Source organism: Rhineura floridana, chromosome 9 (assembly GCF_030035675.1).
Source record: "Rhineura floridana isolate rRhiFlo1 chromosome 9, rRhiFlo1.hap2, whole genome shotgun sequence".
NCBI lineage: Eukaryota > Metazoa > Chordata > Lepidosauria > Squamata > Rhineuridae > Rhineura > Rhineura floridana.
In genome coordinates, this window is record NC_084488.1 from 122,207,806 (window position 1) to 122,233,654 (window position 25,849).

A 25,849-nucleotide genomic window follows, 5' to 3' on the forward strand; every position below is an offset into this window, starting at 1 on the left:
GTCACGGGTTAGGGCAGGCTGACCTAGCTTGATCATATTCTCATTGTCAGGAAACAAAAACCACCCACACTTGAACAAAGAGACTTGTGGCACATTAAAGACTAACACGTTTGTTGTGCTCTAAAGCCAGGGGTAGTGAGCCTCAGGCCTGGGGATTTAATGCGGCCCTCCAGCCCTTTTTGTCTGGCCCTTGGTGTTCTTCCAGATCATGTCCCCTTTCCAAGCCATGTCCATCACCGGCCTTGCTGAAATGTGGTCCTTGAACGCTTGAGAGGTTTTCTACAATCAAGCAGTATATACATTTTGTTAAATAAATAAATGAATTAATGCCTCTTGTCCCCCTGGATGGAGAAGCCGCTGCGTGTAGAAGCCTCTGAATTGTGGTGCATGGCCTGTTGCTCTGCCCACTTCTGCCTCTGGCTAGGGATGGGCGAGAATTTCAATTCAGTTCGCATTTCATGCCAAATCTACCAAATCTGCACTTTCCAAAACGATATGAGAACCAAAACACAGCCATCCTTCGAAATTCGCACTTATCTGAATTTTGCAATGCAGTTCGCCAACCAACCAATTTTTACAAAAATGCATAGATTTGGGGAAAATGTACATAAACAGGAAGGCTCGAGTGAAAACAACATAGAAAATGAATTCTGTAATGAGAAACGGTTTGCAAAAATGTGTACATTAGTCAAGAGTGCCTACAAAAAGGTGTTTATTAGGAGAAATTCGTACTAAAATGCCAGAGAATTTTCATGAGCTTTTTTTAAAAAAAAAAAAATGCAAATTGCTGCAAAAATGTGCAGAACTAAATTTAAGATTGGAAAGATGAGAAACTGAGAGAAGTGAAAAGGACAGATCTTTCCATCCCTACCTCTGGCTCCACCCAGTTTTGCCTCTTGTTCTGCCCAACACTGGCAAACGCCCCCCACCAGACTACCATGTGCTGAAAAAAATGATTCCCCATCTTGGTAGAAGCTTTTGTGGTTTGGATTGTGGTTTGCTTCATCATCAGAGCTGTGCTGGCATCGGATGAAGTCGACTCTGGTTCACAAAAGGGGTGTGTGTCATTTTGCTGCTGCTGCTATTGATCAACAGTTGGGAGTCTGAAGTCCTTGCTGATCTTCTGCAAAACAGCCAGGGGTCTTCCGGAGCTACCACCTAGATAACACTCCACTCGATCAGGAGCGGGGAACCATTTTCATTCCCAGGGCTACATTCCTTCCTGGGCAAACCTCTGGCGGTTGCACACCATGGGTGCTGCAAGACATGGAGCTCCTCCTACATTCCAGTCATGCAAAATTCAGAGGCTTTTAATTCTATACACAAACATTTCCATCCAGGGATATAAGAGGCATTATCACAGTGCAAGGACACGTTCCTGCCAGGCAAAAGCACTCATGGTGAGGTGGAGCAGGACCCTGAGGGGTGTGGCCTGAAGAAGGGTGTGGCCTAGAAAGAGTCCCAAGGGCCTGACAGAGAGAGGCCTGGAGGGCCGCATTTGGACTCTGGGCCTTACATTCCCCACCCTTTGGCTAGGTGGACAAACAGCATGCAATTCCATCCACATCGTACATTTAAAGCACACGGCTTTCCCCAAAGAATCCTGGGAACTGTGTTTCGTCAAGGGCGCTAGCAACTGTAGCTCTGTGAGGGGCAAACTACAGTTCCCAGGATTTTTAAGGGGAAGCCATGCACATTAAACGTGTGGTGTGGATGCAACCTGAGGCAGCTTCCCTTGTTCCTCGACTTCCATGCATTCAACATCCAAGCCACATTCTTCCAAAGAGAAAAATACCAGCCACTCAAGAACTCATGGACACAGCAAGGCGGGAATCTCTTTTCTCTCTCTCACTCACACACACACACACACACACAGAGTGCCTGAGCCCTATGGGAACCTTCATTGGAACCAGATGTGCCTCAGAAGGCCTTCCCAGAAAACAACACTTTGAGCAAAGTCTGAAATTGCTCTCGCCACCCTGCTCCTGACACAACATTGGCCTCCATTTCACCCTTGGCAGGTCGCCCAGTTGGTACCGTCTCATTCCCATGACCATCCCTCTTGCAACAAGCTCTAGTCCCACATTGCCGAGGACGGAAATATAATATCCCCTCTCAATTTCCCTCTTCTCCCCCCACCACCACTGGGGATTCTTCAAGGCTCTTTGACTCCAAGAGCTTCCTCCGTCCCCAGTGGAGGGCTGGCGTGTCACTTCCCATTGTTTTTGAGCATCCCTTCCTTTCTCCCCACAGGGGCTAAGCCAAGGCCAAAAAAAAAGGGGGGGGACAATTGTCACTCACTTATCTAAGCCCCTCAAAATGTGAGGGATCCATCCTAAGCTCAAGAAAATATTGCCAAACTGACAGTGCTAAAGGCAAACTCCAAGCTGGCCTTGAGATTTGAGGCAAGGGGAGGCATGTGTTCATCTCTCTCTCTCACACACACACACACACACGTTCCAGAATCCTCATGGTTCATGCTCGGAGACATGAACTGCCAAAAGCATTGGGAAACAGGGATGAAAAATAATGTCCCAAAGGCAAAGTATTTCAGTTTGTTTACTATCTATATGCTTGGAAAACTGCCGAAACAATGCGGAATCTTTATTGTTACGGTCAATGACCAACATAGCAGAATACACTTCTTCTTGTGGGACAGGACAAATAAGAACTGCGAACACATAATATAATACAATACTATTAAATGCATTATTATGTAATGAGATTAGGGTTAGATTAAACATGTGGGGGGCATGCAGGATTCCAGTCCTCTGCTTTTTAACGCTGGATGATGGGATTCTGCAGGAAAATGAGACTGCTAAAATGGTCAAAAGCAGTTTCTTTATTATCAGCCCTAGGCCAGGTCTGTAAGTATCTGCTTTGTTATGTAAGCTTAGGCCAAAGTGTTGCTATAGAAACTAGATAGCTAGAGATACTTCTGGGTGGCGGTATGTCTTTTTCTCGGGCCTCACACACACACACACACAGACCTGCCCTAGCTGGAGCTGATCAAGGTACATGTGTGTGAGAGAAAGAGAGCAAAGAAACTGGCAGTTTTGGGACTGAGCTGGAACACAGAGGCCTGGCTTGCTCTCTGGGGGAGCAGGATCCGTTCATGCTGTAAGCCTTCCCTCTCATGTTCAGCCATTGTATGTGTGAAAAGGAACCTTACATCACACAAAACGCTATCAGTCTCCAGTGAACGTCATTCGAAAGATACCAAACCCAAAGAATGTTTGGAACGGTGAGCCCTGGGATTTCTCAGCACTCAAGAGACTGGGGTGTACGTAACAATATTTTAAAAGCGAATCTTAAAATGTGAAAGGAGAAGGATTTTTTAAAAAGTTTCTAACACACACATGCTAAGAAAAATGCAAAAATCCATTGAATTAAAATATAATCAAAACAGAACTTTAAGAGCTCAAACATACTTTTGAACGGAGACCTGCAACTATAGACTCAAATCCTTTAAACTCTACACAGGTGTGATGTCCATGAACTTTAGTGACTAACCCTGCAACTCTGTTGCTCAGAATTAAATCTCACTCTCTCCCTCATTGTAGACAGGCCATTGAGCTCATTTGGTTACTGAGCTCACAAGAAAACCACAGGAAACATGGCCTCTCTGTTCTGCTCCAAGACCTTCATAGATGTGTTTCTCACCCAAGCTGTTGCCTCTGACTTCTTGTCCTCTGCAAATCTCACAGCCCAGAGGCCTTTTGACCCTAACTTGAAAGCAGTTCGGTTCAGCGTCTCTGGTTAAACCACAAAGTGCACCCACATCAGAGCGTGTGCCAGGGGAATATTTGACTTGTCCATTTTTTTTTCAATTGGGAATGCTAACTGCCAAGATTACACCAACCTCTCCCAACCTGGTGCTCTTCAGATATTTTGGACAACAACCCCCATTCAGCCCCAGCTGGCACAGTTATGCTGGTTGGGGGCCTGGGGCTGATGAGAATTGTAGCCAGAAGCATCAGGAAGGCTGAACTACACCTTTAACACTTTGTAGTTGTGTACAGACATACATATCTTGGATGGCTTTAAAAGGGGATTACACAAACGACGCTTTTCTTAATGGCTGAGAACGGCATCGAAAAATTTGAAGAAGTGCAAAATTCTGATCCACGCATCAGTCCTGGAGATTTTGCATCAGAAATGAAATCCCTTCAGCCTCCTGCTCCGTATATAACCTTCCTTTGGCACTAGCAGTTTAAATTAGGATTCGCCACCATCAAATTCTTGCTGGCTGCTGAATGGTTTGCAATTCCCTGCTGAGTTAGCTCTGGAAGATCCAGCAGATCTTGGACAATATGTTCTGGTACAAAGTAGCTGCTTCTGTCTCTCTGGGCCAAAATGGTTGGATAGAGGCAAGTCCTTCCCTGCTCCCTTACTTATTTCTTCTCTGCACCAGGCCATCCTAATCGTGTAAACTTATTACTCTGGAACAGCTTACCTGAGGAGATATGCCTGGCGCCTACGGTACTTTCTTTTAGGCGCCAGGTTAAGACCTGGCTATACTCCCAGGCATTTTAATGTTTTTACGTTTAATTCTGTTAGTTAATTTGCTGCTATGTGTTACTGATTTTATTATATTATTGTATTTTAATCCAGTTTTGTACACCGCCCAGAGAGCTACTAGCTATGGGCGGTCTAGAAATGAAACGAAATAAATAAATAAAATAAATAAATAAATTCAGATGAAGGACCAACAAGGTCGTAAAAATAATCAAGCCCCTTGCCGATCCAACAGGCTCTGTCCTCCTCAAGCCCAGCATCCACCACACATAACCCTTTAAATCAGTTTACCTAGAACCATTTCACTCTAGCCATGATTTCTGCAAGTAACTGGGTTTTTTCCCCTGCTTCTGATCCCAGTAATGATGGCTTCATAAACAGCCTCATTAGGTGGCACTGGATCAAAAAACTGGCATATCTGCATGAATGTTGCTGGGTTGCAACAAGCCCTGACAATAGCCCCCACCTAAGAGGGTCATCATAGGGCTATCGGCTAGCTTAAGCCATTTGGAGGCACCTGCTATTCTGCAGGTTGTGCATGGATACATGTTTTGGTCTCACTCAGCAAAGAAACTCCCGCCCTGCTCAGGGCTCAGATTTTTCTCTCTTATTTTAACCGTTTGAGAAACCACAGCTAAGAAGCCGTCACATCTTCCAATGAAAAATGGCAAGAAGTGTGTGTCGGTTGAGCCACCTCTCTGGCTACTGTGAAAATGAGGCAGCTGTTTCCTTCACAGCCTTTCTCGTGTGGTGTGTGAGCAAACAGAAGAAAGAAAAGAGAGGAAGACTCCGTTCTTGGACACACCCATGCTAAGGGGCTAACCTAGCTCTTGCTAAGCTGTAGAACTAATGCCAAGGGCCACTGCCACAGGTGGGCCAGTCCATTCCCTTGGCCTTGCCAGGATGCTTGCTGTCATGGAAATGCAGGTCTGTGCTAGAGGTGGGGGAGAAATTTGTTCCGCTTGCATTTTAATGTGAACGTCATTTGCACTTCCGAAACCAAATATGGGGACTGAAACACAGCTGCCTTTCAAAATCGGCACTTCTCTGAAGTTTGTGATGAAGTTCTCCAGCTGAAAAGTGTGGACCCCCCACGTATATATATATATGAAGGGAAAGTGTGCGGGTAACCATAAAAGCAATGCACAAAAACGCATTGAACTATGGGAAATTGCTTGCTAAAATGCAGACAAAAACGCACGCACCAATGTTAATGTGGACTTTTGAAAAGGAGATTGCAAACTGATGTGGACCTGAGGTGGACTGAATGGAAGGCTGGAAAAATGAGACATTGACATTTTTCCCCATTTATTGTTACTGAATTGATATCCCACCCTTCCTCTCAAAGGGAAATGGTCAGATTCTTCCTTCTGTAGCTGGGCCTGACCTGTGGCAGTAATCGGCAGGCCTGGATCTTGCATGTGGAGTGACTCAATGGCAAATTATGCCACTTGCTTAAGGCTCCGCCTCAGCTTCTCCCCAGAGGGACAGGGCAGAGAGTTTGGCAATTGGGCTACCTGTTCTGTTTGCCGCCCTGGGCTCCTGCCGGGAGGAAGGGTGGGATATCCAATCAATCAATCAATCAATCAATCAATGAAAGAAAGAAAGAAAGAAAGAAAGAAAGAAAGAAAGAAGGAAGGAAGGAAGGAAGGAAGGAAGGAAGGAAGGAAGGAAGGAAGGAAGGAAGGAAGGAAGGAAGGAAGGAAGGAAGGAAGGAAGGAAGGAAGGAAGGAGAGACAGGCAGGGAATGCAGCACCACAGAAAGCCTGCAGGAACGAAGCTCTTTTTTTTAGCATCTGGAAGAGAAATCAAGGACTGTTTAGTCCTGGCCTCCGCTCTCATCCTGTTCATCCCAGTTTGGCTCAGGGGCTGAATTTTCAGCCCCACAGATGACTACTATACAGTGGTCTACTGATACCCTCAACCCTTTGGTGTGCCAAAATATTCAGGGCATGCAATTTTACCTATAGCTGCGAGGATACTGGAGTAACTTTTGACAAAACAGGTGAGAGCGGCCTTTTGCTGACCTGGCGCCCTCCAGATACTTTGGGCTACAGCTCGCATCAGTCCCCAGCCAGCACAGGCAGGTCAGCAAAAGGCTGCCCTTGGCAGCTTGAGGCGGATCAGATTCCTGGAAAGACACCAGGGGGCTGCCCCTCCTTCCTTGAGGGATTTGCAGCAGGCCTTTGGCAGTGATGGAGGTGGTGGAGGGCAATGCAGGAAAAGAAACTCAAAACAGGACCAGAAAACAGTGGTGGGAGAAGCCTCATTGCCTCCCCAAAATTATACCCTCTCTGTTGCCTTCCCAAAGAATGCTAACCACTGGGAGATGAGGGGAAAGTTAAAATGAACTCTGGAGCCGCCTGCCCCACATTCCCCTTTGGCAACTCCTTTTGGCCCTATATATAGATTTTGGAACGGACAACCTCTCTCTCTCTCTCTGTTATTACTGAAATTCACAATGAACAGAGCAATCCAATCTCGCAAACCCTAACTGAACACGTTGCTGGTTTCTATCTCCCTCTCTCCGTTTCAGTCACAGAAAACAAACAAAATTTAAAGGGACTAAAACCACCCGTGTCGAAATAGCTTCATCGAGGATGTTGGCAGCTTAGGCAGGATTTAAAGAGGGTTAGAGAAATTCACAGAGAAAGTCTGTTGACAACTATTCACCCTAATTGAAGCCTCCATGTTCAGAGGAAGTCTACCCCTGAGTATCAGATGTTACAAGGCAGTGCTCTCCCACTGATCTATTGTCATAAACAACAACCAACCAACACCCTCCAGGATGACTCTGTGTAAAGGGGGTTTATATTTGTGAAGGCTATTGTGGGTGAAATTTGTGTCTCCCTGCACAGAGAAGTCCTCCACTGCCCTCAGGATATATGCCAGCCTAGGGAGATGCAGGGAGGGTACTTTTTGAGGGTACGAGTGCAGACCTGGAGGAAACAATTTATTGGCTGAGTCTACCTCACAGGGTTGTTGCGAGGAAAAATGGTGGGCAAGCATGAAGCTTTAGCAGAGTTCAAGGGCACACTGCAGCCATGCAAAAGACACTGAAAAGGAGTGGGAAACAAGGCCTGTAGATGGTGTGGCTGAGAAGGGGGTGTGGCCTGGGAAGATTGCCAAGGGCCACATAGAGAGACCTGGAGGGCCACATTTGACTCCCCTCCCCAAGCCCGAGGTTCCTCATCCCTGCCCCAGGGATTCCAGAAGACCCCACCCCCGCCAATCACAGGGCCCAGGACAGTTGATACAGGAAAGGGTGCTTGGGTAAAACACCTGAGTTGCAGGCTCTGTACTGATTTAAATGTCAATAGGTCTGCCTAGTAAACATTGCAAGACATCACCCTAAGAGTCCGAAACGACTCGCACTACAAGTGTGGGGACACCTTTACCTTTGAGTAATTCCAAAATGCAACACGAGATAGTGCTGGAAGATGAGACCCCCAAGTCAGAAGACACTCACCCAGGGGCATCACTACCAGGGTGCGGAGGGTGCAGACCGCACCCAGGTGACACCCTGAGGGGGTGACACCCAGAGCCGCCCCGCCCCACGCCGTTGCCCGGCAAAGGAGCCGAGAAGCGCTCCGGGTCGGCGCAGCCAACTCCTCCTCGGAGGCAGGCGGGCGAGACTGAAAGCAGGCGCCCGCTCGCTGGCGGTGAAGCCGGGACGGGCCTTCCACCGCCAGCCTGCAGCATGTGGTGAGTGCGTGCGCACACGCGTGCGCGCACACGCAAAACCAGCCACCCCCATCCATGCACCTGGGAGGGCGCGCGCCAGAGGTCCTCACCCCCCCCCCACACTCCCGCTAGTGACACCGCTGCACTCACTGAGCTTCTGGGGAAGAACAAAGGACAAGTACGAGTAGCGCTGTGAGTAATGACGCAGCTGGGTCAAAGCCGAAAGGAAGCCCAGAGGCTGATGCGCACAGATGCGAAAGGAGAGTCCGGAGTTGTACGACGCACACAATAGGAACATGGAATGTGAGAAGCATGAACAAGGGAAAGTTAGAAATTGTCAAGCAAGAAATGGAACGCATCCACATTACAATACTTTGTGTGAGCGAACTAAAATGGACGGGAATGGGACATTTCCAATCAGGCAACTACAAAATATTTTATGCAGGAAATGAGAAATTAAGAAGAAATGGGGTTGCTTTAATAGTGAGAAGTGATGTAGCAAGAGCAATTAGGAGCTACAACGCAAGGTCTGAGAGAGTGATATCAATGAGATTAAATGGGAAACCTATCAACACAACCATCATCCAAGTCTATGCTCTGATGGCAAACGCAGAAGAAGAGGAATTGGAGAGATTTTACGCAGAAGTACAGGAAGAAATTGATCACACACCAAAACAAGATGTGCTGATAATCATGGGGGATTGGAATGCAAAAGCAGGGAACAGAGAAGAATTAGGAATTGTGGGGAAAGGGGGCCTAGGAGACAGAAACAAAGCAGGAGAAAGACATTGAATTCTGTGAAGCCAATAATTTGTTTCTTGTGAACACATTTTTTGAGCACCTGAAAAGACGACTATACACGTGGACATCACCAAATGGTCAATATAGGAATCAAATTGATTACATAATTGGTAGCAGAAGATGGAGAAGTACCATACTTTCTGCAAATACAAGACCAGGAGCAGACTGCGGTACAGATCATGAACTGGTCATATCGAAAATCAGAGTAAAGCTAAAGAAGACCAACAAAGCAATCATAATGCCAAAATACAATTTAAATAACATCCCAGAAGCATATAAAGATCAAATAAGGAACAGGTTTGAGGCTTTAAACTTAGTTGACAGAGAACCAGAAGAACTATGGATTGAAGTCAGAGACATTATCAGGGAAGAATGCAAAAAGACAATACCTCTTGCTAAAAAGAGAGAAAGACCTCAATGGATGACTGAAGAAACTCTTAAAATGGTTAAAGAGAGAAGGAAAGCAAAAGCAAAAGGAGATAGAAACATGGTTAGAACCCTAAATGCAACAATACAGTGACTAGTACGTAGGGACAAAGAAAACTATTACAATAGTTACTGTATAGAAATAAAAGAGGACAACAAAAAGGGAAGAACAAGAGACCTGTTCCAAGAGATTAGAGAAATGAAAGGGAAATTTAAACCAAGAGTAGGGAAGTTGAATAATCAACAGGGGAACACACTGACTGACCGAGATGAAATAAATGGAAGATGGAAGCAATACACTGAAGAATTACATAAAAGAGATGCCAGGATGACAGATCATTTGCGGAGGAACCATATGATGAAGAACCAGAAATTTTAGGTGAAAGCTGTTCTTAAAATACTTGGAAGAAACAAATCACCAGGAACACATGGCATACCAATAGAGTTGCTACAAGCTACTGAGACTGAATCAGTCCAAATTTGACTAAAATCTGTCAAGAAATACGGAAAACTAAACAATGGCCCACAGACTGGAAGCGTTCCATATACATCCCAATTCCAAAGAAAGGGGATCCCAGGGAATGCAGTAATTATCCAACTATTGCCTTAATATCCCATGCAAGTAAAGTAATGCTCAAGATTCTACAACAAAGGATCTTACCATATATGGAGCGAGAAATGCCAGACGTTCAAGCTGGATTTAGAAAGGGAAGAGGCACCAGAGATCATATTGCAAACATACATTGGATAATGGAACGGAGCAAGGAATTTCAGAAGAAAATCACCCTGTGCTTTATAGATTACAGCAAAGCCTTTGACTGTGTAGATCATGAAAAACTATGGAATGCTTTAAAAGAAATGGGGGTGCCACAGCATCTGATTGTCCTGATGCGCAACCTATACTCTGGACAAGAGGCTACTGTAAGGACAGAATATGGAGAAACTGATTGGTTCCCCATCGGAAAGGGTGTGAGACAGGGTTGTATTTTATCACCCTATTTATTTAATCTATACGCAGAACATATCATATGGAAAACAGGATTGGACCAAGAAGAAGGAGGTGTGAAAATTGGAGGGAGAAATATCAATAATTTAAGATATGCAGATGGTACCATACTACTAGCAGAAACCAGTAATGATTTGAAACGAATGCTGATGAAAGTTAAAGAGGAAAGCACAAAAGCAGGACTACAGCTGAACGTCAAAAGGACTAAAGTAATGACAACAGAAGATTTATGCAACTTTACAGAGGACAATGAGGACACTGACCTTGTCAAGGATTATCAATACCTCGGCACAGTCATAAACTGAAATGGAGACAATAGTCAAGAAATCAGAAGAAGGCTAGGACTGGGGAGGGCAGCTGTGAGAGAACTAGAAAAGGTCCTCAAATGCAAAGATGTGTCACTGAACACCAAAGTCAGGATCATTCAGACCATGGTATTCCCGATCTCTATGTATGGATGGGAAAGTTGAACAGTGAAAAAAGTGGATAAGAGAAAAATCAACTCATTTGAAATGTGGTGTTGGAGGAGAGCTTTGCGGGTACCATGGACTGCAAAAAAGACAAATAACTGGGTGTTAGAACAAATTAAACCAGAACTGTCACTAGAAGCTAAAATGATGAAACTGAGGTTATCATACTTTGGACACATAATGAGAAGACATGATTCACTAGAAAAGACAATAATGCTTGGAAAAACAGCAGGGAGTAAAAAAAGAGGAAGGCCAAAGAAGAGATGGATTGATTCCGTCAAGGAAGCCACAGACCTGAACTTACAAGATCTGTACAGGGTGGTTCATGACAGGTGCTCTTGGAGGTCGCTGATTCATAGGGTCACCATAAGTCGTAGTCGACTTGGAGGCACATAACAAGAAGTAATTCCTTAAATTGAGCCTGGTAACAAATAGGCAGCCAGTGCAGATCCCACAAGACGGGTGATATATGTCTATGAGTGGATGCAGTTGCACTAGCTGCAGTTGCCAGACTGTCTTCAAGGGCAGCCCCACATAGAGTGCATTACAGTAGTCTACATGTGAGATTATAAAAGCACGTCATTGTGCAATAAACAAACATATTTCTCCATATTCTCCTTCCTAGGTTTTGCGGTTTGTCTGCTTCTTTGTTGCTTTTGTCAACCCCTCTAATTCCCCATCCACCTCTATTTTATGCTTTGTGCTTTTAGTCTTAACGCTCCTCGTTAATGAAATCCTTTGCCAGCCACTTTCTTCCTCCTGATTCTCTTCCTTTCTCTCTCAAAAAAAAAGCTTTGAGACCCATTTATGTCTAATTGCTTTTGCCCTTCCCCGCCCCCTTCCACAGATGAGGTCTCTTTTATTTATTTATTATTTGTCTCAATTAGGTTGCAAGCCCCATTGGGCAGGGTTTGCCTTGTTACGAGTTTTGTGCAAGTGGCAAATGTTTTTCAGCGCCAGACAAATCATCGTAATTCTGATTATTAATATTTTACAGGGCAGAAAATTGCTGTTGTCTGGCAGCTGCAAAGCTACTGCCTTTTGAGGCACCACACTCCTTGGCCGCAGGCAAAATCCCAATGAAACAAAAAGACCTACATGATCAGGGGGCAATAAAGCAAGTCACAGACTGCCAAAATCTTCCACCCTCCCGCCCAGGGCCAGTCCCGGCATGCCCCCAGCCCCGGCACATGCCCGCCCACATGCACACCTACCTCTCCCTGAAGGACCCTATCTATCTATCTATCTATCTATCTATCTATCTATCTATCTATCTATCTATCTATCTCCATCCTGAGCATATCTATCTATCTATCTATCTCCATCCTGAGCATATCTATCTATCTATCTATCTCCATCCTGAGCATATCTATCTATCTATCTATCTATCTATCTATCTATCTATCTATCTATCTATCTATCTATCTATCTATCTATCTATCTATCTATCTGCCTGCCTGCCTGCCTGCCTGCCTGCCTGCCTGCCTGCCTGCCTGCCTGCCTGCCTGCCTGCCTGCCTGCCTGCCTGCCTGCCTGTCTCCTTCCTTCTCTGTGACCCCATCTATCTGTCTATCTATCTGTCTATCTATCTGTCTATCTATCTGTCTATCTATCTGTCTGTCTCCTTCCTTCTCTGTGACCCCATCTTTCTATCTATCTTTCTATCTTTCTATCTTTCTGTCTTTCTGTCTTTCTATCTTTCTGTCTTTCTGTCTGTCTGTCTGTCTGTCTGTCTCCTTCCTTCTCTGTGACCCCATCTATCTATTTATCTGTCTATCTATCCATCTATCCATCTATCCATCTATCCATCCATCCATCTATTTATACCCTGCCCTATTTCCATTGACCAGACCCTTCTTATTGATCCTAGACAATTACCTAAGGAAGCACTTTGCAAGGGGACAAACGTTTACTGCAAAATAATTTCCCACCCTCATCACTCTCTCAGTGACTGTTTCGCTACGGTTTGCAGGCTGAAGACCCCTGCACATGTCCATCTCAGGAGAAACGATTTGCACATAAGAGACTGTCCTCAGACATTATAATTAACGTGCAGTGGTTGGGAAGAGCCAGTGTCTGCCATCGCAACACCATTACCCTGGTGCCACCCTGGGCTCCTACTGAGAGGATGGGTGGGATATAAATCAAATCAAATAAATAAATAGTACCCCCAAGTATATTCATTTCTTCCAGGAGGAATATCAGAAAAGTCTGTAGCACATGCTTCTCCAGCCTGGTGCGCTGCAGATGTGGCTGGACTACATGCCACATCCCTGGCCATGAGCCATTGTTGGCTCTGGAGCTGATCGGTTTTGTAGTCTAAAACATCTGGAGGGCACCAGGTTGGCAGGAGCTGGACTACTGCAAAGTTCCACAAGCTGTGTGCAGGAACACACTCGTCCTGCATACGAGGGTCGGAAGGGTGCCTCAAAAATCCCTACACGGTCTCGGCCCAGTTTATCTAAAGGAGCGCCTACAACGCCACCAATCATGCCGCCTGACAAGATCGGCCACACAAGGCCTTCTCTCAGTCCCGCCAACCAAAGCAGCTAGGTTGGCGGGCACTAGAGAGAAGGCCTTTTCAGTGGCGGCCCCCACCCTCTGGAACTCCCTCCCACAAGATCTTCGGCACATCTCTTCCCTGAATATGTTCCGCAAGGCCTTAAAGACCTGGCTTTTTCAGCAGGCTTTCGGGACTTCTGGGGAGGCTTAATATTCTTCTGTTTTAACTGCCTCCTATTATGTATTGTTTGCTCTTATAATTTATATATTTCACTGTATTTTTATATTGTATTCTGCCATATTTATTGTATGTATGTCGCCTAGAGTGGCCACTGGCCAGATAGGCGACACATAAATTAAATTTATTATTATTATTATTATTAAAAATGGGAGCCGGCGTGTCAGACTGCTTTGTGCCCCACAGCACAGGGAGGTACAAGGCAGAAGTGATCCCCCACTCAGCCAATATGTGCCTGTGATGTCACGCTGGAGAACAGAGTAAAGATGCACTGAGATCTCCTTTTGAGGCCCCCTTTACAGTTTTCCGGTGGAGAGAAGCATCACCGTTGCCCAGAATACAGAATCTGATCCTTGTGAGCTTTGATAAAGTGAGGAAAGGGGAGGACAGGATACTGTGAGCAAATGTGAGCTGGGCTACCCTGCAACTCAGGGGTCACCCACCTGTGGCCCTTCAGATGTGACTGGACTACATTTGAACGGGTTGGCTGGGGCTGGAATCCATAGCAACACTTGGAGGGCACCAGATTGGACAAGGCTGCTCTATGCCCTTTCCAGATGCTCTTACTATCGTCTGTAGCCAAAAAGGTCATGTGCTGCTGCAGAATCTTGCAAAATCTGTTTGGCCGGAGGTGATAGGGAAATAACGGGAAAGAGCTGGCCACCACAGGCCACAATAATCTCCTTGCAATATTCTAGAGCTCCAGCCTGTCTCCAGCCAGAGTTAACCACAACCAAATTTACCACTTCAGTTGGAAGAGTCCTGTTGTTCAGTACCTTATTCCATTTCTCCCATAATTCTGAGCTGGAAAACCCTTTTTATTTTTTATTTTTTTGTGGGGGTGAGGGGAAGAGGAGAAAAAAGACATTTTTTAAAAACCAAGTTAAGTGCAAGCTTTAATCCTGCCTGCAGTTTAGGGCTGTCAGGTGCCTCAGGGGCTGAGCTGACATTTCTGAGTCTCTAGGAAAAGGAGTAAAATCTTCCAGCAAGAGGTGAGAGCCACAAAGAATGGCTGTTTTCCGATTGGCTTTAGGGTGGGTCAAGCATCCAGCTTCACAGAGAACAGTCCTTTATTTGAAGGACTGCCCAGTCCAAATGCAACTGAAAGATGAAGCACCCTAAGAAAGGGGGGCTTTCAAGTGGCCCCTCAACAGTCAGCACCCGGGGAAAAGTAGCTCAGGGATGGATTTGCATGCAGAAAGTCCCAGCTTCAATCACTAGCAACTCCAGGAAGAGCTGGCAGAGAAAATAAGACCCACTTGAAACCCTGAAGAGCTGCTGCCAGTCAGTGTACACACTCCTGAGCTAGATGGCCCCGTGGTCTGAATCAGTATAAGGCTGCTTTCTTTCCTGTCCCAAGAGGTTTCTCTGTTCCAGACAGAGAAGGCATCTTGTGATGAGATATATTGCCTTTCTATACAAATTATTTCCAAATCGAGACCTTGCAGCCTTAATGAGATCCACCCATAACAGTCTTCTTCAATGGAAGTGGGCAGCACTACTACTCCGGCGAAGTCATAGAATGGTAGAGTTGGGGCCTATAAGGCCATCCAGTCCAACCCCCTGCTCCATGCAGGAATCCAACTTAAAAGCATACACGACAGGAGCCTGTCCAGCTGCCTCTTGAATGGCTCCAGTGTTGGACAGCCCACCACCTCCCTAGGTCATTCGTTCCATTGTCATACAGCTCTAACAGGAAGTTTTTCCTGATGTTCAGTTCAAATCTGGCTTCCTCAAACTTGAGCCCATTATTCTGAGTCCTGCACTCTAGGATGATTGAGAAGAGATCCCGGACCTCCTCTGTGTGGCAACCTTTCATGTACTAGAAGAGTGCTATCATATCTCCCCTCAGTCTTCTCCTCTCAAGGCTAAGCAAGCCCAGTTCTTTCAGTCTCTCCACAGAGGGCTTTGTTTCCAGTCCCCTGATCAGCCTCGTTGCCCTCCTCTGAACCTGTTCCCAAGGATTTTAATTTATTTATTTATTTTGAAGTTTTCCAAAGTGCCCTTCATCTGGATCGATCCCGGGGAAAGTGTGTCATAATAGCAACAGTCATAAAAATGCAAGGACAGCACACAACCCCCCATAAAACCACAAATATAAGCAATTATTAAAACAATAAAACACCTATTAGCATCCATTTAGACCATAGAAGAAAAGAAATGGGAAACGGTCAGGAATGTAAGCAAATCAAGACAAGACCCGCCCTAACTTCCCAAGAGCCACACCCACCTTTTCCCCCACGCCAACAGCTCCCGTGCTTCGCCCTCCTGAAATCCAATGAGGTGTAACGGACTGTCCCTGAGACGACATCCCTGTAAGCAGAGGGGGAAGAAAGGACACTCAGTTAACCCAAATAAGTGAAACAAATGCTTCTCTCTCAATCCCTTGCCAGGATCATTCAGACCTCAGCACCTATATGGAAAGAATTACACCCATTTTAGATATGGCAAAACCGAGTCATAGAAAACCAACGAGAAGGCTGCCACAGGCAGTCGTTCAGGGAAGCAAAGCACGAACTGAGATTCAGCTTTAAACGGAAGCGAAGCAAAGCCCCAAGCTTCTCCTTTGTGGTTTATGTTTCTGCTAAATTTCTGAAGAAAAAGGATCAAAGCCTATAAGAAAAGCAGAGTAGGGGAGAGGGGAGAAAGAGCAGCAAGAAAATAAGCTGTGCTTGGAGTACAGAGAGGAGAGGAGACAGAATCTCGATTTGTTGCTCAGACAGCATGAACCAACGCACACGCAGCGCGCCCAGGAAGAGGGCATCAGCCACTGACTTGAAACATGTCCAAAACATTTAGAAAACAACTTGAATTACTCACTCCAGGGGGTGAGGCAGGGTGCTTTTAGATATGACAACATCAGCTCTTGTTAGACATTTGATGGACCTGTGCACACTGGGGGGGGAGGAACAGGATTGCACCCACTCTCCCTATTCCTGGTCCCCATAAATTCATTCGATTGTCTGTACCAGGCAGAGAAGGCTAGCAGCTCCATGTCAGTGGGGCAGTGGAATTCACTTCGGGTTTTAGTATGAACTTTCAAGGAGCTGTCCACGATGCACCTGGGACAGCTCCTTGAGAGTTCATATTGAAAACCCAGAGTGGATTCCACTGCCCCACTGACATGAAGCCACCAACCACCACTGGTACCAGGGGTGCTTCTCTTCTATACCTCTTCTTCCCTTTTGTACCTCTACCTTTCAGTGGAGCCGATCGAGAGAGGCCCTGCAGCCCCATTTCTCCCCCTGCACTTCCCTTCCACAGACCCACAAGTTGCAATCCATCTTGAGGATCAAGTCTGCTGGGTTGCCCCGGGCCAAAGTAAACAGGAGGTGTAATTATGGTCCTGTGAAGTAGAAGTTTTGATTCACCCTTAACCCGATCCCCAGGGAAGGGGCGTTGTTAGATTCATTCCATGCCTCAAAGTGGTAAAAAAAAAAAAAAATCACAGATTTAAGACAGAGCTAGAGAGTGAGAAACTCAGTCCTGAATGTCTGGTACTGAATAGAATGGACTGCCTTCAAGTCAATCCCAATTTATGGCGACCCTATGAATAGGGTTTTCATGGCAAGCGGTATTCAGAGGGGGTTTACCATTGCCTCCCTCTGAGGCTGAGAGGCAGTGACTGGCCCAAGGTCACCCAGTGAGCTTCATGGCTGTGTGGGGATTCGAACCCTGATCTCCCAGGTCGTAGTCCAACACCTTAACCACTACACCACACTGGCTCTCACTGAACAGAAAAGCAGCCAAAATCTGCAAACCCCCTGATGCAAGCATCCATTTACCTTGCACAGGCGAGCAACCTACTGGCTGCATTCAGCTGGAAGCAGGAAGTAGCAATGAAATTGCTCTGAGATTGGTACCCGTTGTCCTCCGCCCCCCCCACCTCCTGTGGCTAGGAGGACAGAAAGTCATTTCGATTTCTGTGAAGTTCAGCAAGATATATTGCTGAAGGGTTTTTATTACTATTATTTGTTTGAGAAATGTATCCGCCCTTTGTCCCAGGGTCCACAAGCTTCATTCAGGTGGTCCACGGTGTGCCTGTGGATTTGTGGCTGATGGTGGGAGACAGTGCATCCAATGCACTTAATATTCATGTTGATTTTTAATTGTATTCTTATCATTTCTTTCATTTGTTATATTGCATTTTACTATATTCCTATTTAAATTCTACGGAATTATAATTGCTGCGACAGGCAGAAAAATAATTAAGTGGTCCACCAAGACCTTCAACAATTTTCAAGCGGTCCATGGGGGGAAAAGTTTGTGAACCACTCATCTAGGCAGCTTAAAAAGATAATGAAGAATGAGCAGATCTCAAAGGATCATAAGCACCAAGCTACATTTTTATTGGTTCATTATTTCATGTGTGGCTTCTTTTTATGTACACTGCTCAGAAATGTAAATGACTAAACAGTGTATAAATGCCTTAAATACAACACACAGGATCAGCTCAAAAGGCAACGCTATACATTGTGCAGAATCCCTTGGGAGGCATTTTCCCCAGCAAGCCCTATTAAAATCAGTAAGAGTTGCAAGAGCTCATGCACTGGTTAATTTAAAGAGAAAAAGGCGGGCGGAGGGGGGGGAGAGAAGTGCCTGGGTGTCTGTCAGCACACAGTGACTCATCTTTTGTGCAATGGGTTTCCACAAAACCAGGACAATTTTTGCCTCATCCCACCACCCTTTCTAAAAGCTGTTGAGGGTGGCATGGAGAAGAGACTGAGTGATCCACCAATTCTTGCCTCCTCTAGAAGACCAGTTTATTGGGCATACATCCAGAGTAGCTTGTACAGGACTTGAACATAAGAACATAAGAAGAGCCTGCTGGATCCGGCCAGTGGCCCATCTAGTCCAGCATCCTGTTCTCACAGTGGCCAACCAGGTGCCTGGGGGAAGCCCACAAGCAGGACCCGAGTGCAAGAACACTCTCCCCTCCTGAGGCTTCTGGCAACTGGTTTTCAGAAGCATGCTGCCTCTGACTAGGGTGGCAGAGCACAGCCATCATGGCTAGTAGCCATTGATAGCCCTGTCCTCCATGAATTTATCTAATCTTCTTTTAAAGCCATCCAAGCTGGTGGCCATCACTGCGTCTTGTGTGAGCAAATTCCATAGTTTAACTATGCGCTGAGTAAAGAAGTACTTCCTTTTGTCTGTTCTGAATCTTCCAACATTCAGCTTCTTTGAATGTCCACGAGTTCTAGTATTATGAGAGAGGGAGAAGAACTTTTCTCTATCCACTTTCTCAATGCCATGCATAATTTTATACACGTCCATCATGTCTCCTCTGACCCGCCTTTCCTCTAAACTAAAAAGCTTGCACAGAGGTTAGACTCTGTCCGGTCTCTATTGAGCATTCATCCTGGTTGCTTGCTGGATGTTTACATGTCTTCCTGTTAGTCATTCGTTCATCTAACACTTTTCAGTGTGTTTCCCCATCTCTTTCCTAACCACAAAAAGTCCAATTCTTCTTAACTGGATTTGCTGCACTGGGAGACAGGGCCCTTTAATGCACTTTAATTCCTCTAAACTTGAGGTGCTGGACTACGACCTGGGAGACCAGGGTTTGAATCCCCACATAGCCATGAAGCTGGGTGACCTTGGGCCAGTCACTGCCTCTCAGCCTCATGAAAACCCTCAGGGCAGCTCACAACAATGTAAAATACAACATTAAAACAGTTTTTACAGTCGCAACTAGAACACACACACACACACAGAGAGAGAGAGAGAGAGAGAGAGAGAATGTGCTTCAATCCCTCCTGCAAAATACTGGTGTACTAAGGAACATTGGATGCTGCTTTATATGGAGTCAGACTCTTAGTCCATCTAGCTCAGTATTGTCTACACTGACTGGCAGCGGCTCTCTGGGGTTTCAGACAGGAGTCTCTCCCAGCCCTACCAGGGGATTGACCCCGGGGTCTTCTGCATGCAAGGCAGGAGCTCTGCCCCTGAGCTGCAGCCCCTCGTCAGAGGCTTTTCCCAATAGACAAACAACAGCACTGGTGGGTGCTTTAAACTGGGGAAATGGGAAAGGGGGGATAAGAGAGGAAACAAACTCCCCCACACTGGAGGGGGGAAGTGAGGGATATTGCATCGTTTAACTAAGCGCTGCTGTGTGAATCTGAATGTGGGTCCTGAATCTCCCAACACTCAGCTTCATTGGATGTCCGTGAGTTCTTAGTGTTATGAGAGGGAGAAAAACTTTTCCCTGTCCACTTTCTCCGTGCCATGCACAATCTTATATACTTCTGCCATGTTGCTCTGACTCGCCTTCTCTCTAAACTAAAGAGCCCCAGTTGTTGCAACCAGTAGTGTACTGGCAAATTCAGAAGTGGCAGGTCCCTTCATGATAGTCACAGCCACGCCTCCTTTCCACTTTCCTTCACCTCCTTTGCTCTCCTTGCCATCTCCGAGTCCACATTCCACTACAACAGGTGTCCCTAAGGGCCAATTGGCATGAAAGGGAAAGCTAGTGTTAGCTGCTGAGAAGAGTCTTCTCAGCGGCTGACTCGCGTCCTTTCACTCTGATTGGCTCCAATCAGCACTAAAGGACAAGGATTCTCAGTGGCTAACATGCTCCCCTTTCATGATGATTGCTTCTACATAGGGACCCTGCTGAGACTGTGTTCCCCAAAAAGTAACCCCCCGTGACCCCCCACAACTACACCCCTAGTTGTAACCTTTCCTCAGAGAAGTGGTTGTTCCAACCCCTGGGTCATTTTGGTGGGCCTTTTCTCAGCCTTTCCCATCTCTACAACAATATCATTTTTGAGGCGACCAGAACTATACCCAGTATTCCAAGTGCAGTTGCACCGCAGATTTGTACAATAGCATTGTGATAATGGCAGTTTTCTTTTCAGTCCTTTTTCCAATGATCCCCGGCATGGAACGGGCCTTTTTCATAGCTGCACTCTGCGTGCACTCAGAAAATTTCTTTATGAATGCTACATCATGAATCCTGGGACTGAATCCAGGCACACAAAACATGGGCTGTAGTTGTTGTGATAAGCCCCGAGCTCAAATTAAACATAGGAGAGAGAGAGTGAGAGAAACAGCACAGATATGGGGTGGGGGTAGAGTTCCATGGCTTTACTGAGCTGGCAAGAGCTTGATTCGTCAGTTATACGGAGAAAGGCAATGAAAGAAACTTGCTCTCTAGTAAAGTCAGCTGCCCAATGAACTTTCCTGCCCCACATCACAAGGTTAGAGAGAGAGGCTGGGCTTGGGCAGACGCTTCTGCATCCATCCCAAAACTAGTCCATATATAGAGTCATGATGCAGCATAGCTAAATTCTGGCAGTCAAAAAGCGATGTGGAGCAAGAAGAAAGGAATTTCCCCCAGGAACACATCTACCGAAAGCTGAAACATCAGCAACTGCCCTAGATTGCAGCCTCTATGAAATTCTCACAGCAAACACCCAATGCCCATCATATAATAACTGACCCAGTGCTTCTCCTCTGTTTCTCATCCCAAAAGGCTCTCTGAATACCACTTGCTGGGAATCAGAAGTGGAGAGAGTGCTGTTGCCTGTGGGCTTCCCATCAGCACACCCGGTGGGCCCCTTTAAGAAGAGAAGGCTGGACCAGAGATGGGCCTTTTAGTCTGATCCAGCAGCCAGGTTCTTCTAATGTTCTTATGCACCCCCTTTCTCCATCATCGGAGCCACCAAAAGGTCTCAATCGGCCAATGCGCACATCACATTTGGGGAAGGGCCATAGCTCAGTGGGTAGAGCATCCACCGTGCATGTGGAAGATTCCAGGTTCAATCCCCACTGGCATCTCCAAGTAGGGCCAGGAGAGACTCGCTGTCTGAAACCCTGGACAGCTGCTGCCAGTCAGTGTAGGCAATACTGAGCTAGATAGACCAACGGTCTGACTCAGTGTAAGGCAGTTTCCTCTTCAGCCCGGAGGTAAAGGTGAGGGGCAACAAATTCTCCATTTGCAGGGGATCTCCAGCCAAACAAAAGACTGCACCCCTCCCTCACCCACGATCATAGAATAGTAGAGTTGGAAGGGTCCTGTAAGGCCATCAAGTCCAACCCCCTGCTCAATGCAGGCATTGCCTGGCAATGCCGTGAGGGTTTGGTCTGAACTCCTACAAACATTCTACCCAAACTAGGTGTATGGTGATGAACGGGATTGAAATCCCACCTCAGTAAATTGGAACATTTTGCTGATCTTTGTTCCTCATCCTCATCCAGATACGGCGAAATTAGTAGCCGCGGGTCATCCTTTGAGCCACCTGTCCTTTCACGTGCCAGGTATCAAAAGGACCCCCCCCACCTCAGGAACGCGCCCCCAGACAGGAGCCAGAGGTCCCTGCCAACAGTCCCCCCCCCCAATCAAGCAAGCATGTGAAGCCTTTCTCCCATGCTCAGATGCCAGGGTGAGGGACGCCCACTCACCTCAAGTCCCTCACTTCTCCCCCAAACATGAGCAAACCTGCGAAGACTTTTTCCCATGCCCGGATATCAGAGAGGCAGGGAGATTCACTTCACAGCCAACAATTGCCCCCCCCCAATTAAACCTCCACAGTCACAAATTATGTCCCGATATGACTGAATCCCCACCCCCAACAGCAGCAAGGAAGCGCATTCTTCCACCCACGCCCAGATGCCAGGGTGAGAGGCGCCCACGGCTCCACAGTCAGCCGCCTCTCCCCAGCCTCGGCTCCCCACCGCCCGCTTCAATAGCCAGCGCCTGCTGAACTGCCCCCTCTCTAAGCAAGCTGGGGGGGGAGGGCAGACTCTCCCTCTCCCCCCCTCTCCCCCCCCCCCATAAAACTGACCCAAACGCGCCCCCTCCCTTCCTTACCTTGCGCTTTGGAGGCGTCCCCATGGTTGGAGAGCAGCAGCAGCAGCAGCAGCAAACTGCGAGCAAAGGGCAGCGGCTGTCCTCGAAAAAGCCCCCGGACCTCCCCACCAGCCCAGCTCTGGCGCCGGGCTCTCCTCTCCATGCCCGTCCGGTCCCCAGTCCGTCTCCTTCGAGCCCCTCCTGCCCTCTTCACGCTCTTCCCCTCCTCTCCCCGCCCCCTCTCTCCGCCTTCCCCTCTGCACGACTCGCTCCGGCTCCTTTGCTCGCTGTAGCTCTATGTTCCTCGGCCGCCGACTCTAATGAGAACCACATGGCTCGCCAAGAAGCCCCCCGCACTGGGGAGCCCTCCTCCTCGGGAGCTTGCCGGGGCCCAAACCCCACCCTGCCGCCCTGCTGCCCCGCGCGCCTCCGGAGCAATGTCCAACCAAGCAGGCGCCCCGAATTGGAGGCTCGTGTGCACATCACTGACACCCCCCCCAGGCCCCCGCATGACACACGCGGATGATGTTGGCAGGACGACAGTTCAAAACAAAGGTGGCCAAAGAGCTTGGAGAGGCAGCTGCTGCAGAGGTGGTCCTCCGCGAGGCCTGGCGCAGCTCCGGCCAGGCCTCGGAAGCAGCTGCGAATAACATCGGGCTTCTTGCACAAATCCCCCAAAAGCATGACAAACAATTTCAGCAACCTCTACTCTACTCAAGAGCCTACTGTAAGGGCAGAATATGGAGAAACCGATTGGTTCTCCATCGGAAAGGGTGTGAAAAGGGTGTATTTTATCACCCTATTTGTTTAATCTATATGCCGAACATATAATACGGAAAGCAGGATTGGACCAAGATGGAGGTGCGAAAATTGAAGGGAGAAATATCAATAATTTAAGATATGCAGACGATACCATACTACCAGCAGAAACCAGGAATGATTTGAAACAACGGTGATGAACGTTAGAGAGGAATGCACAGAAGCAGTACTACAGCTGAATGTCAAGCAGACTAAAGTAATGACAACAGAAGATTTATGCAACTTTAAAGTTGACAATGAGGACATTGAACTTGGCAGGGATTTTCAATTCCTTGGCACAGTCATTAACCAAAATGGAGACAATGGTCAAGAAACCAGAAGAAGGCTAGGACTGGGGAGGGCAGCTATGAGAGAGCTGGAAAAGGTCTTCAAATGCAAAGACGTATCACTGAACACTAAAGTCAGGATAATTCAGACCATGGTATTTCCGATCTCTATGTATGGTTGTGAAAGTTGGAGAGTGAAAAAAGCAGATAAGAGAAAAATCAACGCATTTGAAATGTGGTCTTGGAGGAGCTTCGCAGATACCATGGATTGTGAAAAAGACCAATAATTGGGTGTTAGAACAAATCAAACCAGAACAATCACTAGAAGCTAAAATGATGAAACTGAGGTTATCATATTTGGACACATCATGAGAAGACATGATTCACTAGAAAAGACAATAATGCTGGGAAAAACAGAAGGGAGTAGAAAAAGAGGAAGGCCAAGCAAGAGATGGATTGGTTCCATCAAGGAAGCCACAGACCTGAACTTACAAGATCTGAACAGCGTGGTTCATGACAGATGCTCTTGGAGGTCGCCGATCCATAGGGTCGCCATAAGTCATAATCGACTTGAAAAGCACATAGCAACAACAGGTATTATTATTATTAGGTTCCTTTTCTCACCAGATAACCCAAAGATACTTACTGTACATAACCATTTAAAAACAACAAAATCCATAAAGCCTAAAAACACCTCTGACCATTCAAAACCAAATTAAAACAAACACAATGCAAATAAAGGGTAGGTGTACAAGTCCTGCCCCACTAAAAGAGATCATCAAGGGCTGTGGAGGAAGGTCTTGGCCTGGCACCTAAAAAAGGATAAAGATGGCACCAGGCATGCCTCTTTGGGGAGAGAGTTCCAGAGTCAGGGAGCCGCTACTGTTTATTTATTTATTTGATTTATTTATTATTTGATTTATATCCCTCCCTTCCTCCCTGCAGAAGTCCAGGGCAGCAAACAGAAGCGCTAAAAACACTTTAAAACATCATAAAAACAGACCTTAAAATACATTAAAACAAAACAACATCAAAAACATTTTTTTTTAAAAAAAAGCTTTAAAAACATCTTTTAAAAAAGGGTTAAAAAACATTATTAAAAAACATTAACAAGCAATTCTAACACAGACGCAGACTGGGATAGGTCTCAACTGAAAAGGCTTGTTGAAAAAGAAAAGTCTTCAAAAGGCACAGAAAAGATAGCAGAGATGGCACCTGCCTAATATTCAAGGGGAGGGAATTCCACAGGGTAGGTGCTGCCACACTAAAGGTCCGTTTCCTATATTTATGTAACCTTATAACTACAAAGCCCATGATGCAGGGCGATTGTGATTGAAACTCATTTGCAAAACAAACAAAACACCTCTGAGCTTGCACCGAGTGCTTTTGTCTCTTTCACAACCAGCACAAGAGCACCATCTGGGATGAAGTGAAGCCAGCATTTGAGGTTTCATTGGTAACCTCCATCACAGCACATTCCTAAACATTTGCATTTTGGCCTCAGTTCAGTACAAAGCAAGCTACATCCAAAGTCTCTTGGGATGTTGAGTGTGATGAATAATTTACTGAAAAGGTTTCCTATTTTAAAGTTTGTACTTCACATAATTTGGTATTACTGAATGGGTGTTTTTTGTCACCTTCAAGAACTGAGAAAGGAAGAAAAATCAAACTGACACATTTTTTTCCTTCAAGTTATATCCTGCATTTCATCAGGGTCATATCCACACACCATACATTTGAAACATACCTCTTTAAACAGTCATTATTTTCCCCCATAGAATAGTGGAAACTATAGTTTCTTAAGGGTCCTGAGATTTGTTAGAAGATCCCTGTGCACCTCACAGAGCTACAATTGCGAGAGTTCCCTGGGAGAAGGGTCTGATTGTTAAAGCACTCTGGCATTGTAGCTCTGTGGGGGAGTCTCCTGTCAGCACCCTTAATAAACTACAATTCCCAGGATTCTATGGGGAGCCATGACTGTTTAAAGTGGTATGACACTGCTTTAAATGAATAGTGCAGATGGGGCCTTACAGGCACCCATCTATGATATGTTTTCTCAGCCATCTCTCCCCGTGTCTTAGGTGCAGCCTTTCCCAAGTTTGAGTACCCAGATGTTGTTGGACGACAACTCCAATCAGCCTCAGCCAGCATGGCCAATGGTCAGGAATTACAGGAACTGTAGCCAGCAACATCTAGGGACCCGAAGGCTGGGAAAGGCTGGGAGGGGAATCCCTCCTTTGTTTTCAAAAGTCTCTTTGTTCCTTTCTCTCTCTCTCTGTTGTGAGGAAATACATAAGGCACATGAAGCTTGAAACTCGCCATCGG

At 46.4% G+C, this 25,849-nt stretch overlaps 1 protein-coding gene across 3 annotated transcripts in view; it reads right to left on the reverse strand.

The window, feature by feature from the left end:
* Positions 1–22,655, reverse strand: part of ADAM33 (ADAM metallopeptidase domain 33) — a 102,026-nt gene extending 79,371 nt beyond the window's left edge. For 2 of the 3 annotated variants that reach the window (XM_061583564.1, XM_061583563.1), the window contains exons 1-2: positions 22,461–22,655; positions 15,876–15,958 (exon numbers count right to left, since the gene is read on the reverse strand). In XM_061583564.1, coding sequence (XP_061439548.1) covers positions 15,876–15,958; positions 22,461–22,602 — 225 coding nt within the window. In that variant the 5' untranslated portion in view covers positions 22,603–22,655. The remainder of the gene's footprint in view (positions 1–15,875; positions 15,959–22,460) is intronic. The other variant, XM_061583565.1, reaches the window with a different exon arrangement.
* Between the last annotated feature and the right edge of the window lie 3,194 nt (positions 22,656–25,849).